Source organism: Amblyomma americanum, chromosome 6 (assembly GCF_052857255.1).
Source record: "Amblyomma americanum isolate KBUSLIRL-KWMA chromosome 6, ASM5285725v1, whole genome shotgun sequence".
Taxonomy (NCBI): Eukaryota; Metazoa; Arthropoda; class Arachnida; order Ixodida; family Ixodidae; genus Amblyomma; species Amblyomma americanum.
This window is the reverse complement of record NC_135502.1, coordinates 81645441-81661080: the sequence shown is the minus strand read 5'-3', so window position 1 is coordinate 81661080 and position 15640 is coordinate 81645441. Positions and strand designations below refer to the sequence as shown.

The window sequence follows — 15640 nt, the reverse complement described above, 5'->3', positions numbered from 1 at the left end:
AGAGGGCAGGACACATCTTAAACCGCTTATGACAACTTCCATTAAACTCAGGACAGAGTGGTAGTGAGCATGCAGCTTACAACCGGGAATAGCATAAACGATAGCGATTACTAGCCTTACCAAATATGTCTAGCCAATGCCTTGCAAGCCAAGTGTTTAGACGGCTTGCAGTCGGCTTGAGAAAAACCGAAAACGTAGATAAAGTAATGCACATTTCTTATTGTGTAAATAGGTTGTGAATATTACCTCTCCCCCTAACCTCCCTTCCTGTCCCCTCACATCCTTCATTTCATTTCTCCATTCTGCCTGCTATCCTTTATTTCCGCTGCCCCAGCTCAGGTGCTTCAGTATTGATGGCAGATACCGGGGCTAGCAAAAATGTTTTCCTTCCTTTTTTATTGTTATTTCAATAAAAACCACTTACTACTACTACTACTAAAGTAATGCGATTAGATTGTCACGCAAACAACGATGTTACTGGGAATGTGCTCGCTGAACAAAAGAAATGATCAAGGGCCAGCAGTCCACACGTCACAGTATTGCGTGTTGCTTGTTTTTGAGGGAAGAAAATGGCGCAGCAACTTGCATCACGGTGGACACCTCAACCGCGCCGTATGGAAAGAGTTAAAGAAGGGAGGAAAATAAGAAAACGAGAAAGAGCTGCCCTGCCGTAGTGGAGGGCTCCACAGTAATTTCCATCACCTTCGAATGTTTAACGTGCGACGACATCGCACATCACACGAGCGCCTTTTACGTTTCGCCCCCCTCGAAACGCGGCCTGCGCGGCCGGCTTCGCACCCGGATACTCCGGCTCAGTAGACCTGCGCGCTAACGCCGAGCGCGAGTGCCACCGCAACTCTCTCTACACTCCTCTCTCGCTTTCCTCTCTTAACGGCTTAACTGTGCAGTTAAGGTGCATACCATAAGTGGGATACTCACTGATTGTTACTTCGTTAAGCAAAAGCACTTCCCCCCTCCTTCCTATACTCTCAACTTCCGGGCAGTGGCGACATATTTGGTGGCAAATGCTTTGGATATGCTGAACAAAAAAACCGCAAAAGCTTGAATTTTGGTTTAACCGCGTCTCTTCGTGCTTTTTTTCTGCCGCCTTTTTTATTACGATCCTAGGCTAAGTATACGTATATGCTGCTGCACCGCCCCGTGAAGACTCGAATGTTTTGACACACAAGGCCGGTACCTTGTGCTCGTGACGTTGGCCGTGAGCTTAGTGTGGTGATTTCGTTGCATTTTACCCTAGGGCGCTACAAGATCTTATGGACGAGTCTTGAAACTTCGGTAGCCCACCTTCAATTAAAGTACTGAATTCAGGCCCACTCAATCTTTCTTCCCATCCTGTCTTTACCTCTTTAGAGGAGTACAAACAGTAAATTTTGGTTGAATGCTATCTTCTTTGTAATGATTCGGAAGGCGTTGCTATGCATGTATCACCGCTTAGTGTTCGCCTACGCCTAATAAATATTCAGAATTATTTTTTCTCTCACCCTAGTTCGGTTTCCGTGCAATGTCGAAAATAACTATAGGTCACAAGAGGCATGACAAAACTGAACTATAATCGCTGTCCTTCAATCGTTCTCATTCCGGATCTTGCGGTAGGTTGGCTTTATATTTTTAGTGAATTAGAAAGACTGAGCAGCGGTCACATGACAATTTTTTCACGCCTCGATAGCGTGGCCTACACTAACCTTCGACGTCACAGTCACCTTTCGGTCGCTGAAACCGAAACAGCGTGAGAGAAAAATTAATACTAAATTAGTTAGTGCTCGTAGGCGAATACCACCTCGTGATCCAAGTATACCAATGTATTACTCATCAATACAAAGCAGATAACCTGCAATAAAAAATTTGGTGTCTATACTCCTTTATCGGGAGTTCTTAGCCATATCTCTGAAAGCTATGTAGTGAAATTTACTGCAATCTGTGAACGCCTAAAGCTCGTGAGCGATCGACTGCTCTCCGCAGAAAACAGTACTACCCACTTTGCTGTCAAGCTCATTCGCAACACATGGAGCCCCACAGAGCTCTATCACAAGGCCCGGTGATCTCTCAGGTCACTCTCACTGACACAGTGACTTTTGAGCTTCATTTGCACATCCCTCGGCAGAGAATAAAAGCTGCAAGCGTAAAGGTGCGCGGTTTTAGAGTACGAGTGTACTTTGCTTTGTGGTTTTAAACTTCGTGCACTATCATTTATTGCAGATGAACCATTCCTCTGATGCAAATGGAAGAGAACAGAACAGTTCCAGTCCACCGAAAGCGCAGATAGCATCCGAAGTAGCGGCACGCGGTGGACAGCCACATCGCGAGGATGACCCTACCACCTCCGAAACATTCTTGTCACCTCTATCTCAGCTGTCACCCACCACTTATGTGTCACTCCCCGGAAGCCCGACAGTTCCTGGCTCAGCGCCATTATCCCAAGACAACACAAAGGCCCCAGAAGGAGTTCATGCGCAAACGCCTGCAGTGTACGAACAGAACGAATCCACTCAGAATTTGCCGCAGAAAGAATCGCTTCAGACAGCAGCCAAACCCGACAATGGCCCTTGTGATTCGCTGCCACAGACCCAGCCGTTCGCAGAAAGGGACAGCTGGGACTCCTCCACCAGCCCTGCGAACTGGAGAACGGAAGGTTGTCCCCTTGCACCAGGCGGCGTCGCGTCACCCGGCGTTGCTGAATTCACTCCAAGCTCGCATTCATCTCCAAGTCTTCCTTCGGTTCTTGCAAAGAGCTGTCCAGCTACAGCGCCCGAATTGCAGACGTCCTCAATTCGCTCGTCGTTCACGGGATCCCCAACGCCTAACCGGCGCAGCAGCAAGGTGTCATGGCAGCCAGACAACGTGCTGTCAACGCAAGTGTCCGCCAGAGAAGGGTGGGCGACGCACACGACTCGCAGTAAGGAAACCGAGCTGCGTACGGGCTCGATCGTCGACGGGCAGAGAGGCACGCTACTTGCGTACGTCGCCATGGCGCTTATTGTAATCGCGTTCTGCGTCCTGCTGACAATCGTCTTACTCGTCACGGTGCCTCAGGATAAGCACCAGATCGTCTGCACTTCGACTCCGTGCGCAGCGCTCGATGCCCTTCTCGAGGACAGCGTGGACCGAAGGAAAGACGCCTGCAGCGATTTCTATGCCTACGTGTGTCACGGTTGGGCGCATTCCCAGAACGTCTCCGTCTACCGCAGCCACGTGCAGAGGTTTCTCGCGAGGATCGACCAGATCCTGGGGCACGTCACAGTTCGCGCGCAAGGAGAGCAGAAAGCGGAGCAGGCTGTGGTAGCTGTGTACAAGACGTGCATGAGCGTACTCGAGGGCGGGGCTGACGAGCTGCCTGCCTTCCGGGACCACTTGAAGCGAGTCGGTGTGAGTTGGCCGAGTGTCTCACCACAGCCGAATCTAGTGCTCACGGCAGTCAGGGTGTACGCCCATTTCGGGATAACGGCTGTGCTACGCATCCGAAGGATAATACAGAGCGCCGCAAGCGATATGCTCGAGGTAGCTCCCGACCAAGGTTTCCTGGGCACGTGGAAAACAACACGCGACCGGCTCCTGCTGGACGGAGGCTACAAGCGATTATTCGAGGAAACTAAGATTATTTTCTCCGGCAGCAACAGCGGGGGCCCTGCGCAGGAAGTGCTGCGGTACGACCAATTTGTCGAGATCGAGGAATTCATTCTTACGAACGTCGCTGCGGAACAACTATCCGGCAACATTACCTTTCTGCGATCAGTGGACTCTCTCGCCGCCGTAACCAAAAACATCGACGAAGAAAGCTGGCGTGCTGCGGCCAAGATGTTAAGACTCTCAACTTTGGCGCAAGTTCATGTGCTCGACCTGAATTACGTAAAAAGAGTAGACAAGGTAGTTAAGATGGTGGGCTCACAACACTTTCATTACTATGCGGGCTGGTGCGTAGTGCAGTTGATGCGGCGCTACATAGATAAGGCCCTCGCAAGGAGCTGGTACGACCACGACGACGACACCTCGGTGATGTTCGATTCAGACAAGCAAAGGTCGCAGGCCGACTGCGTGCAGCTTGTGGAGAGCCTTGTCGGGCCCCTCACCTTCCGGCGCTTCATGCTCTGGAGCGGGAACAGCAGCCAACCCAAGCTCTCTTCGATGAAGGCTGTCATATTGAAGCAGCTAAAAAAGGAAATCGAGCGCGCGCAGATTTACGGCCCAGCAGAACACTACTTCCACGCGTCCGACTATCGCGACCTCACCGAGGACCCACTGAAGGTCTTGGACAAAGTTTTCGGCTCCGAATGGAACCTTTCCAACTCATCGTCGCTACTCAGCAACTGGATGGACGTCGCCGCAGCCGTAAGCATCGTTAATGCGACGTTTAGGGACCTCATCTCCACAACTTATGTTAAGGACCTTGTGACGAAGGAGCAGTACAGCCTCTTCGATGACCGGAAGGGCACAGTCTCGTTTCCGCCCATGTACGCGATGCTTCCGGTCTACGATCAACACCTGAGCGACGCAGCCAATTTCGGTGCTCTGGGCACCCTCTTCGCCACTGCGTCGCTCCGCACTTTCCTCGCTCGACTCCCCGCCGAATCCCCAGCATTTGGCGAAGCACTGCGGAAGATGGGTTGCTTCGCCGACGCAGCCGCCATCCGCAGCGACAAGGGGGAGCCTTACCATACCGCCGCGGCAGCCGGAGTCGCCCTGGATGCTCTGCGTCACCTGCCCAAACCGGACCGCCTGCGACTGCAGCTGTTCAACAAGCTGCAGACTTTCTTCGTGCTCATGTGTTACCTTCTTTGCGTGCCGCACACATCCGAGAATACCGAGTATGCGCAGGTTACGTGCAACGAAGCAGTCAAGAACAACGCCGACTTTCCAGCTGCGTTCGAATGCCCATCTGGGTCGCCCATGAATCCGGCAAGAAGATGCAATTTCTTTTGAAGTTGCCACGCCTTACCATGTCAGCGTGCAACACTGTAAACGATACCTCACAGAACAATGAGGTATCTTCATAGGCCTATGTGCATGCGAAACACCTGTGAGTTGTGTTTGGCTCACAAGAGCTCGCGGCAGAATTGAAGGATGTACAAGACATATGCTTCAGTAGGTGTGCCAACCTCTTCTCAGCCGGTTTCAGCTTGTGAGACTGGTTATAAACTTACAATACATGCACTTGCGAACAATGTGTTGAGATTCTGCAGGCACCAGTCAATTTAACAGTTAAGTACGTTTTGAGTGCAGCTATACAAACTTCAGTGATTATGACACAGTTCTGCTCCAGCTTGTCAATGAGATTTTGTTTCTATTTGACTTTTATAAGGTCGGGCACAGCCTTAAGTCTTGTAAAACGATACTTCGAGATGTCTCCTTAATTTTGATGTTCTATATAATCAGCTCGTGATCGTACTTTGTCGTTCTGTGATAGATGCAAGCTACCTCGCAACCAACAGTCTGCAGTAAAGAACAGTCTATAGGTCAAGGTAAAATATCTAATAACACTTGGCGGTTATGCCAGTAGGGCTCGTCACCTCGTGTCTTCAAATGCTTGGTTACACTTTGTTGTCGTGCTGTGTTTTCGTCTGATATGTGTGCGCGCTTGATTTTTTTGCCTTACCACCAAAGTTACAGCCGTAGCTTCTGGCACTGCTGCTCTTGGAAAGACTGCATGCTTTGAAACGAAGAGCACGCAGCTTGAGATAACTACCCAGGTAGCACCGAAACATTACGACCCTGCTACATTTTTGTTATGGTGAAATGTTATTTAAGTGTGCTTAATGTCCGTCTTATCTGACGTCATTGTAATGTTAAATATTAACGTTAAAGAATAACCTTCACCGAGCATTAATAAAATATGTAGACAACATAAATGTAACATAAATATATAACATTCTCGAAAATGGTTAAGCAGCCCTGCACAAGCACGCCAGCCCACTGGTTGTGCTGGCACGCAGCTTTAAAACACTGAAGGAACCAGCAATGAGGTCAACGCTTCAGTTCCACCATACAGCACAACATGCAACTCGCCTCCGAACGGATATCATGCAGTCAAGCTTGTATACCCATTACTAAGGGATGTCCCATGAATGATAGTGGCGAATGGGAAATAACCATTGTTCTGACAAAATAATGGAGCTGTGCACGCTATCTATGGTGAGTAATCTAAGAGATATGGTTGCAAAGTACTGATAGTTGAAAAACATCTTTACTTTAAAAACGGTGGGAAAGGTTCTGAAAATCAGTGCTCCGAATATACTTGTAATGTTGTTCTATAGTTTTGTCTAACATTATAGTAACGTTTTGAAGATTGTACTTGAGCTTTTTTTTTTGCGCCCACAGCAAAGAAAATTTTTACGTGCACTTGGAAGGGCTTTCATGTCTAAAATATGCTGCACAGGCCATGTGTGGCGTGCAATTTCGGTGATTTGAAGCATACATGTGCTTTATATCCCCCAACAAAACATGATCAGTCAGGTAGACAGGCAGAGCAGAAAACCAAAGTGGTGTTCAACAGTCGAGGAAGGGAACTGCAGTTTACAATTGGTAGCAAGGTGCTGGAAGTGGTAAGAGATTAAGTCTACTTAGAGCAAGTAGTGACCACATATCCGAATCATGAGAACAAAATAACTACAAGAATAAGAATGGGGTGGAGCGCATTTGGCCGGTTCTCAAATCATGAATGGCAAGGTACTAATATCGCTCAAGAATAGTATACAGGGTGTCCCAGCTAACTTTGCATGCTGCTGACTACTGTATGGAGCAAATCACACTTTTGCATTGTGCAGGATTGCATAATTAGTCGAGGGTAAATAACCATCTCCACAAGCAATGAAGATAGGCGAAAAAGTCCAATGAGGAAGTTGTGGAACGGTCCGCGAAACGCCCCACTGAACAGTTTCTAACTTTAGATCTATTATATATCTGCTTTATTTCGCTCCCTGCAGATGCCCACGAAATACAAAAGATGCTACGTGGCATGTCCGCTCGCACACCACTATTGCAGTGCTCTCATACACTCCGCCCAACAATTGACCAACAGCTCATTTAGCCGGGCGTGCTGCTGCTTAAAAGGTGACACGGCTGCGACACAGGCTGTGCGATTTACGGGAGCGCAAGCGATAAGGACTGTCTGCTTGTCGCTATCATCAATTAAGAGTCACAAGGCAAGCTTACCACTGGCATAAATCGCACCTGTGCTTACTGCTGCGTCGCTGCTGTGTCACCTTTTAAGCGGCAGCACGCCCGGCTAAATGAACTGTTGGCTTGTTGGATGGAACGTATGAGAGCACTGCAATCGTGGCGCACAAGCGGGTATGTCACGTGGCTTTTTTTTTTGTATTTCAGAATCAGAATTAGTGTTTATTTGTTAATATTTTACATACGTACTATATCAAATAGAAGGACGTCCCGAAGTCAAAGACTGTAATGGGACCTCCTAATCAAATACATCGTGTAAAACGTTTAACAGCTGTGACAGATCAGATGAATATGAGAAATTGAATATATACATATGGGGACAACATAAAGGAGATACATAGGAGAGAAATGAACACTATTAAAAGCTATTACAAAAGACCAGCGAAATATACTGAATTATATATCATACTGAATTATAACGAAGGTTAGGAGGCAGTGCAAAATACTTGTAAGAAGAAAATGAATCGAATTCATCACAATGAGGGCTCTTAGCTAAGAATTGCTCGTTTAAAGTGTGCTTTAAAGTTGAAGATTGAATGAGCATTCTTTAATTCTAATGGTATAGTGTTCCAGACAGCAACTGACGAGAAATGAATTGCCTGTTTCCCGTAATTTTAGCGTACTTTAGGCAGGACAATATTGTTAATGAGCGCAAACCTGGTTATGTTGTCGTTTACAAGGTAACACTGTGGTATGAGAGGAAAAGAAATTATATTGTTGTCAAGTTTGTAAATGAGAATGCTAAGAGAGTATCTAACCAGCTGTGATAAGGAGAGGATGTTATGATCCTGAAGAATAAATGCTGCATCAACATAATAAGAACTATAGGTAAGTATACGAATGGCTTGATTTTGAATTATCTGCAATGATTTAAGATGAGTAGCATGAGTGGTTCCCCAGCATACTATACAGTAACTGATGTGTGGGTGTATAAATGCGTAATATATGGATATTAATGTGCTGTCAGAAAAGTATGGACGGGCTTTAATAAGGGTTCTCAAACCGTATGCCATTTTCTTCTTTATATTGGTTATGTGTTTATGAAACTTTAGATTACTGTCCAAGTACACTCCAAGAAATAATGCAAAATCGCTAGCCTCTATGAGATGTTGACCAATTGAGACAGGAGGAATGGAAAGTGACTGGCGTTGATCAAGCTGAAAAAACAAACAAACTGCGTTTTACTGGAATTGATCGTCAAACTGTGTTGATTGCACCAAGATAGAAAGTTGTCCAGGTCATGATTAAGTTTTGATACGAGATTAGTAACGCTTGCATCTGAGTTATAAATTGTAGTGTTGTCAGCATATAATATGCAGTTGGAGGAACCGGGGCACTTTGGTAAGTGTGACGTTCCTTGTGGAGTGTGACTTTCCTTGTGTGTGCTACGAGGTTCCGCGTTCGACGGCGCGGCGTAGACGGAGACCCAGATGACAGCGGCATCATCAATTACCGAGCCATGCTCTTTGAGAGTGACGACCAGAACGAAGGGGTTTAAGCCCAACCGGACCCAACCGGACCCGCCGCCGCCGGCGCGGGGAAACGGGCTTTATCCTCCCCAATTGCCGTGGCGGTTCCAGGAGAGGCCTCCCGAGCCCATCCCAGGACAAGGGACCACTTTCCCGGCCGGTGACCCGCGGGAACTGTCAGCAATCCAGAGCGCGCCTTACCTTGAGGAGCGAGTGTCAGTTGATGGATGGAGAGCGGAGGCCGGTGACCCGCGGGAACTGTCAGTGGGCCAGAGCGCGCCTTACCACAGCCGACGCTATGCGCTACCTCGAAGACAACCTTCTTTCCCTCGGACTCAACACGTGAGGGGGGCGAGACCATAAGTGCGGTGGTATGTTTGTGCGCCCAAGTGAAAGCCCTAGCCCCCCTCCTTCCCCTCCGGCGTGGGCGTCCTCACCCTAGGGAGTGTGGAGAAGAGGATATAAAAATCGACAAGCAGTACGGAAGAAGGACGCTCAGGACGACATCGTTCGCCAAGAGGGCCTTCAGCGCCGAAGCCCGACGGCGTGCAGCTTCTGCCAGCAACCGCTCGAGCCCAACTCCGGAGCCACTCCATCGCCCCCATGAAGTCGTCGGCACGTAAGCTCGGACGCCCCAGCCTCTGAATCTTAATCATGTATAATTATTGAATATATCTGTTTGTTTAAACTGAGCCATACGGTGCCTCTTTGCCTCTCCGTCCCGTGTGGACCTGCGCATTATGGGGGTCATCACATAAGGTATTAATATAAATAAAAATTAAGAGGGGACCCAGAATAGAAGCTCGTGGTATGCCTGAGTTCGTGAACACAACATCAGAGAAGACATTTGAAATAGTGGGAGTTTGTGATCTATTTTGCAAGTAATTTTGTAGCAATAATAACGGGGGGGCCGGCAATACCAATTTCTTCTAGCCTAGTGAGTAAAATTGGATGATTAATGGTGTCAAAAGCTTTCGACAAGTCTATAAAGACAGCTCCTGCAAATTTTCCTTCATCAATGGCAATTCTTAATTTGTCTGTAATAGTTATAAGAGCAAGTTCAGTAGAATACCCAGAACAAAAACCATACTAAAATGGCGATAATATATTAAATTTATCCAAATATTTAACGAGATCATTCACAATTAGTTTCTTAATTACTTTGTTGAAACAAGGAAGAATGCAAATTGGACGATAATTTGTCATTAAAGTACAATCACCTTTCTTAAAGACCGGAATAATCTTTAGACGCTTTAGTTTATTGGGAAAAATACCAGATTTAAACATCGGGTTCACAATATGTGATAGGACGCCACTAATATGTGCAATCATTTTTATATGAACAGGATGTATATTATCAAGGCCAGGACTTGTTATTTTCAAATTACAGATAATGTTAACTATTTTCTGTGGTGTGGTTGGAAAGAGAAAGAAAGAGTGGGGGAGGCGACTGGATAAAGGGGGTTGGAGAGCTTCCTTAGGAGGCTTGTTTCTCTGATTAAAGAAACAATTAAAAGCAGTTGCAATTTCTTTAGGGTTACTGCACTCGACACCGTTATGTTGGATCCAAGTTATATCTTTGCACTTATCGTTTCTTCCTAAGAATGAATTAACTATTTCCCACTTTTTCTGCATATTGTTGCCACACTCATGAAATTTTTGTTCATAATAGGTCCTTTTAGCAGTTTTTAATAATGAAGACAAGGTACTCTTATATTTCTTGTAATGAGCAAAAAGTTTAAGGTTGAAGGGCTGCCTTTTTGTTTTTTGTACAAATTTTCTTTTTTGCGCATTGCTTTAAGAAGGCTCTCTATGAACCAAGGGTTCTGTGGCGAAGCTAGTTGTTTTTTGCATTTTCTTATTTCTGAGTGGGAATGAAGTAATGAGGTCAGAAGAGATAAAAACTGAGAATAAGCGTCTTGAGGATCATGCAATAACATAATCGACTGCCAGTCAGCCTCAGCCAATGAAGTCAAGAAATTTTCTTCATCCAAGACAATCTTACTGTATATCGTTCTGCTACGGTTTTGAGTTGTACTAGGAAAGCGCGTGAATATCGGGAAATGATCAGTGATTTCTATTTCAAGGACGCCAGCTTCTGGAAGGGATAATAAATTTGTCAAAGCATGATCAATGAGTGTGTTACTACCAGAAATGGTGCATTGAGTTGGAACCATGATGATGCACTCGAAACCAAAGCTATAGAATGAGCTGCTGTAGTTTATGGTATCTAGAGGAGATTCATCAAGGAGATTGATGTTAACGACACCTACTATTACGACATTTGTATTCTCAGATCCGAGAATACCTAGTTTCTCTTGAAATCGAAATCTGGAGACGACGGTGGCCTATAAATACAAGCAAATATTAATTTTCTATTATCGACGTCTTGGAATAAGGAATCAAATTCTACCCAAACAGATTCCCTGTGAAGTATGTTCAATTCTAAGTCACTTCTTTGTTTATAAGTGAACTGATGGGAATTATATAAGGAAGCTCCACCATGCTCGGAAATTTGTCTGTGGGAGAATTCAGAGGCGTATGAAGGAAACGAGAACAAATTTTTATCATGTTCATTTAACCAAGTCTCTGAAATTCCGATAATTGAAAATGGGTTGGAGAACATAGAAAGAGTATTGAAAATAGCATCATAGTTTTTTCTAATACTTCTTGTGTTTCGATGAATTGCTGAGCAAGTGGAATCCGATAAGAAGTTTTTGAGCTGATTGGTCGGAAAATAGGAGGACATCGGGGGAACAACGGTAGCCGAGGCCAATGGTTTACACTATTAGTGACAGCTCGGACTCGTTAGTGATGCGGTACACAGTATTGTCTGTCGTTTTCCGTGTCTTAATCATGCAGTTGTCCGTTTACAGGAGCTTCCACTTTTTCTTTCTTCAGCGACAAAGCCTTAGTGAACAATGCCTTGTTTTCCGTAGTCAGGTGATCGTTGACAAAGAAAAACGGACTGTCCTCAGAGGCACCGATATTAATGTCGAACAAGGTGAGACGAGCTTTCCGCGCTTTGCTCACAAAATCTGCTTTTTGGTTCTCAAGAAAAAGCGGGCGAGGATGTTCTTCTGATTTTTTGTTTTTTGTGGGAACACGATGAGCCACATCAAGGTCAGCGGGAGTCACCGGGCATCCAATTTTTTCGCCAAAGGTTTGTATGATGGTTACACCATCCTCGCCTTGTGTGCAAGCAATGCCCTTCACTTCAACTTTATTCATTCTTGAATACTCTTCAAGACCACCAAACTTGCTTGCTAGCTCACTGTTTTTAGATCTCAACTCTTGGTTGTCAGCTGCAAGGAGAGAATTCTCGTTGCACAACTCCTCTACTTGCTGTGTTAGGGATACCACACTGGACTCGAGCGATCTGGCTCTTCACTTTCAAAATATCTATTCCTGAGGATTCAAACTTCAATACTAACTTCTCAAAAATGTTCTCCACAAGGCTATCAATGTCAACTTCAAGTTTTGATTGTAATTAATCTATCCTTTTGGACAGTTCAGCGCAGTTTGGCATGTTCAATGGTCAAACAAAACAGTAAAGCAACAATAAATAAACAGTGATTCCAGCAGCAGCGACAGCAGACTACTTCAGATGAAACAAAGATCGTCAGTGGCAAGAACTAACCTGTAAACGCAGAAAACATCCTATAGCTGCTGCTGCTGTGAAGACCGGCTCTCGGATCCAGGTCCTTTTAAGCAATCCAGGGTGATCTTAGCGCCAACCAGCGGAAGCACCGTCGCACTATCTCCAGGAAATGACGGTCACCGCCCCTCTTGTTGGCGGCACGTTTGCTGGCAGCACGTTTGCTGACAGCACATTTCCTGATGGCACGTAGGCCGATAACGGTAGCAAATAATGGTAGTTTTTTTTTTAAATTTCGCTGGCATCTGCAGTGAGCGAAAAAAAGCCAATACGTAATAGATGGAAAGTTAGAAACTATTGAGTGGGACGTTTCGTTTCGCGGACCGGTTTACAACTTTCCCATTCGAATTTTTTGTCTATCTCAGTTGCTTGCAAAGTTGGTTAATTAACCACCCCGACTAATTACACAATTAAGCACAATACAAAAAATGGTGCGAGTTGCTCCGTGAAATAGCCAAGAATATGCATTTGGTCATGTCGCCTTAGAGTTCTTCTGCATATTTTTAAACCCTGGCTAATGTTAGCTGGGACGACCTATAACCGGTACTTACCTATAGGGCAGAAACGTGGAGGCTAACAAAAGGGTCCAGCTTAAGGACAACGCAGCAAGCAACAGAAAGAAAAAATGCTAGGTGCAAAGTTAAGAGATCGAAAGCGAACAGAGGGGGTGAAGGAACAAACGCGGGCTAAAGGGAATGCGAAACACTGCTAGAACGGATGCCAGTTATACTTAAGATGCATTCTCTATGTCACACAGATGCTGACTAAAAATGAATTACAAAAATTGATGCATACGAACAACCGTTATCCAATGAAATTTCAAAATACAAGCAAACAAAATCCTGCCCTCAACTCTATTTTCGTGCGGCTTCCAATTCACATATCACTCTCCCAATGACGACACGGGGCAGAACCAATCAAAACAGTTTATCTGAGCACGTCGTGGAATTTCGCGCACCATGGTTGCCTATCCGCTGTAACTTGTTCTTGCCAAGGCTGGTAGTGCCGTTTTCATGGTTACAACCACCACGTAAACGCCCAGCTGACCCAGCGATGCTTCATCGCCACGTCGACGACGGGCAGAAGGGAACACTGATCAGTGACGTTCCCTGTCTTATTGATCCGAACGCGCTCCGAACTGGATCCGAACTCGAGCGCGAGATACTGCGACGGTGTAATACTTCTTAGGGGCCTAGTTGGTGCATGTTTCCAGAAAAGGGTTACAACGCCGAAAAAGATAACACTGAGTAAGCGAGAGGGGCAGGCGCCTGTGCCGTTTCGCTTGCTAAGTGTTGTCTTTTTCGGCGATATAACCCTTTTCTGAAAGATACTGCGACGGATTGACGGCCTGCGCAAGATACTAGATACATTTAGCACAGCGCGTATCGCAACATGCTTACCGCTCACCATGGCCCGCCACTGCACTGATTGGTCACGGCGAGCAAGGCGCGCACGCTGCGCTGCTGACGAGAACGTGGCGCCATCTGCCGCCGACGCTAGGTGATCCTTCACAAGCTGACGACGCGCACTGCTACATGTGAAACGAATGGCTTTTTTCTTTGCATCCTTCCTTGACCAAAACGAACGCTTGTAGAGTGCAATGGCTCGATGGATCGATTCTGTAAAGCCGTTCTCAGATACATGGAGAGTAGCCATAAGTGTTGTGTACTAGGCTGTAGGATGTTTACAGAGAGGCACAAGGTTCTTCTATGCAAAAAGTAGCCAGAGCCTATGGTGGTGTATTTTTGTTTTACTTGTTTTACAGTGCTTTTATCTCAGACAAACAAGTTGGTTTTGTTGATTTAATATAAAATGCAAATACTTCACAAAACATATCTCTGTTTATTAATATAGCTTGCAGTATATTTACTGTTTGTCCAATACTCAAGCTCCCGCCCAGTGATGTCATATTCACTGCTAAAAACCGCCACTGTATGGTGACACTGTCAGTGCCATGGATTTCTTTTTGCGAGCTAATAAAAATGTTAAAAACGGAGTATACGTGGTATGACCAATGCTAATAGCATCTCTAACACTCATTCTATGCAACAAACAGACAAAACATTACACTGATTATGTGTTTCAGGGCCCCCTTAATGACATTTGTGTCGAAATCAAGAGGAAGAAATGGGCTTGGGAAGGGCATGTATTCCAAAGGCAAGATAACCGCTGGTCCTTAGAACAGAGTGGATTCCAAGAGAAGGCAAGCATAGCAGGGAGCGGCAGAAAGTTACATGGGCGGATGAGATTAAGAAGTTTGTGGGGATATTGTGGCCGCAGCTGGCAAAAGATATAGATTATTTATTTATTTCTTACTACAGACCTTGTTCCAGTTCAAGAAGAGTGATAGAAACAATAATATAAATAAACAATGCATCAATCAATGAAAACTGGCACCAACGAATCATTCCAGTCCGATATAGTTTAGAGAAAAAATGAAAACTTGAATAAATCCGTCGGTGCAAAATAAGGGGTTAGTGAGTTCGGATGATGCTGTCGAGTAAGCCTGGACGTTGAACGAGAGAGATAGGATGAAGTGTTAATTTGTAAATATCCGTTAAAAAGCATAGAAAGGAACCACATTCTTATATTTTTCCTTTGCTGCTCAAGGAGCTCAATTCCATTATCACTCATTATTTATCAGGGAAAGCCATACTGAGAGAATTTTTAATAGATGAATGCACAGCTTTCCTCTGCATCCTTTAAAGGTATTTTATATTTTTGTTCAGAAAACGGGTTTCAAACAATGCATGCATTTTAAAGCTTAGGTCTAATTAGTGAATAATAAGCAAGCAATATTACGTTAGGTGAAGAGTTTTAAGTTTATGTCATATTGGAACTAAAAAAAAAAAGAATTAGAGACATGGGACAGGCCTTTGCCCTGCAGTGGGTGTAGTCAGGCTGATGATGGCGATGATACAAGGCATTAGTGCCAACACTGGCTCAGAGATTTTTTTTTTCTGTACTGTCAGCTTATACATTCTTGGTCAACACATTGATGCAAGTTTGTGCAATACAAATGTCGGACACAACTCACTTAGTATAGCCTCTTTCAGGTCGCGAATATTAATTTTAAAAAAAGCTTCATGCATATGGTAATGTTCCACTCCCATAGAAGACAGGAAAGTGTTGAATAGATAAAGCGCACAGCCTTCCTCTGTACCCTTTCAAGACTTCCGATGTACATTACTTTAGGGCACAGTAAGACAAGGCGCATATATATGTTGGCGGTGGTTCCTCGTCTCCATCAGCCAGTTGGCACACGACAGTGCGAGTTGCCGCCGCCAACATATTGGCCTGCCGCTGCTGCAGAGCCATTGAGTCA

The 15640-nt window shown here is 45.3% G+C and overlaps 1 protein-coding gene across 1 annotated transcript; it reads left to right on the top strand.

The window, feature by feature from the left end:
- Positions 1-2985: 2985 nt before the first annotated feature.
- On the top strand, positions 2986-4935 carry LOC144095355 (endothelin-converting enzyme 1-like). Its single transcript, XM_077629118.1, has one exon. The coding sequence runs from the start codon at positions 2986-2988 to the stop codon at positions 4933-4935; it is 1950 nt and encodes a 649-aa protein (XP_077485244.1).
- Positions 4936-15640: the final 10705 nt, after the last annotated feature.

Excerpts from the sequence above, each read along its gene's own strand:
- LOC144095355 (XM_077629118.1), top strand. The coding sequence starts at position 2,986 with ATGGCGCTTATTGTAATCGCGTTCTGCGTCCTGCTGACAATCGTCTTA.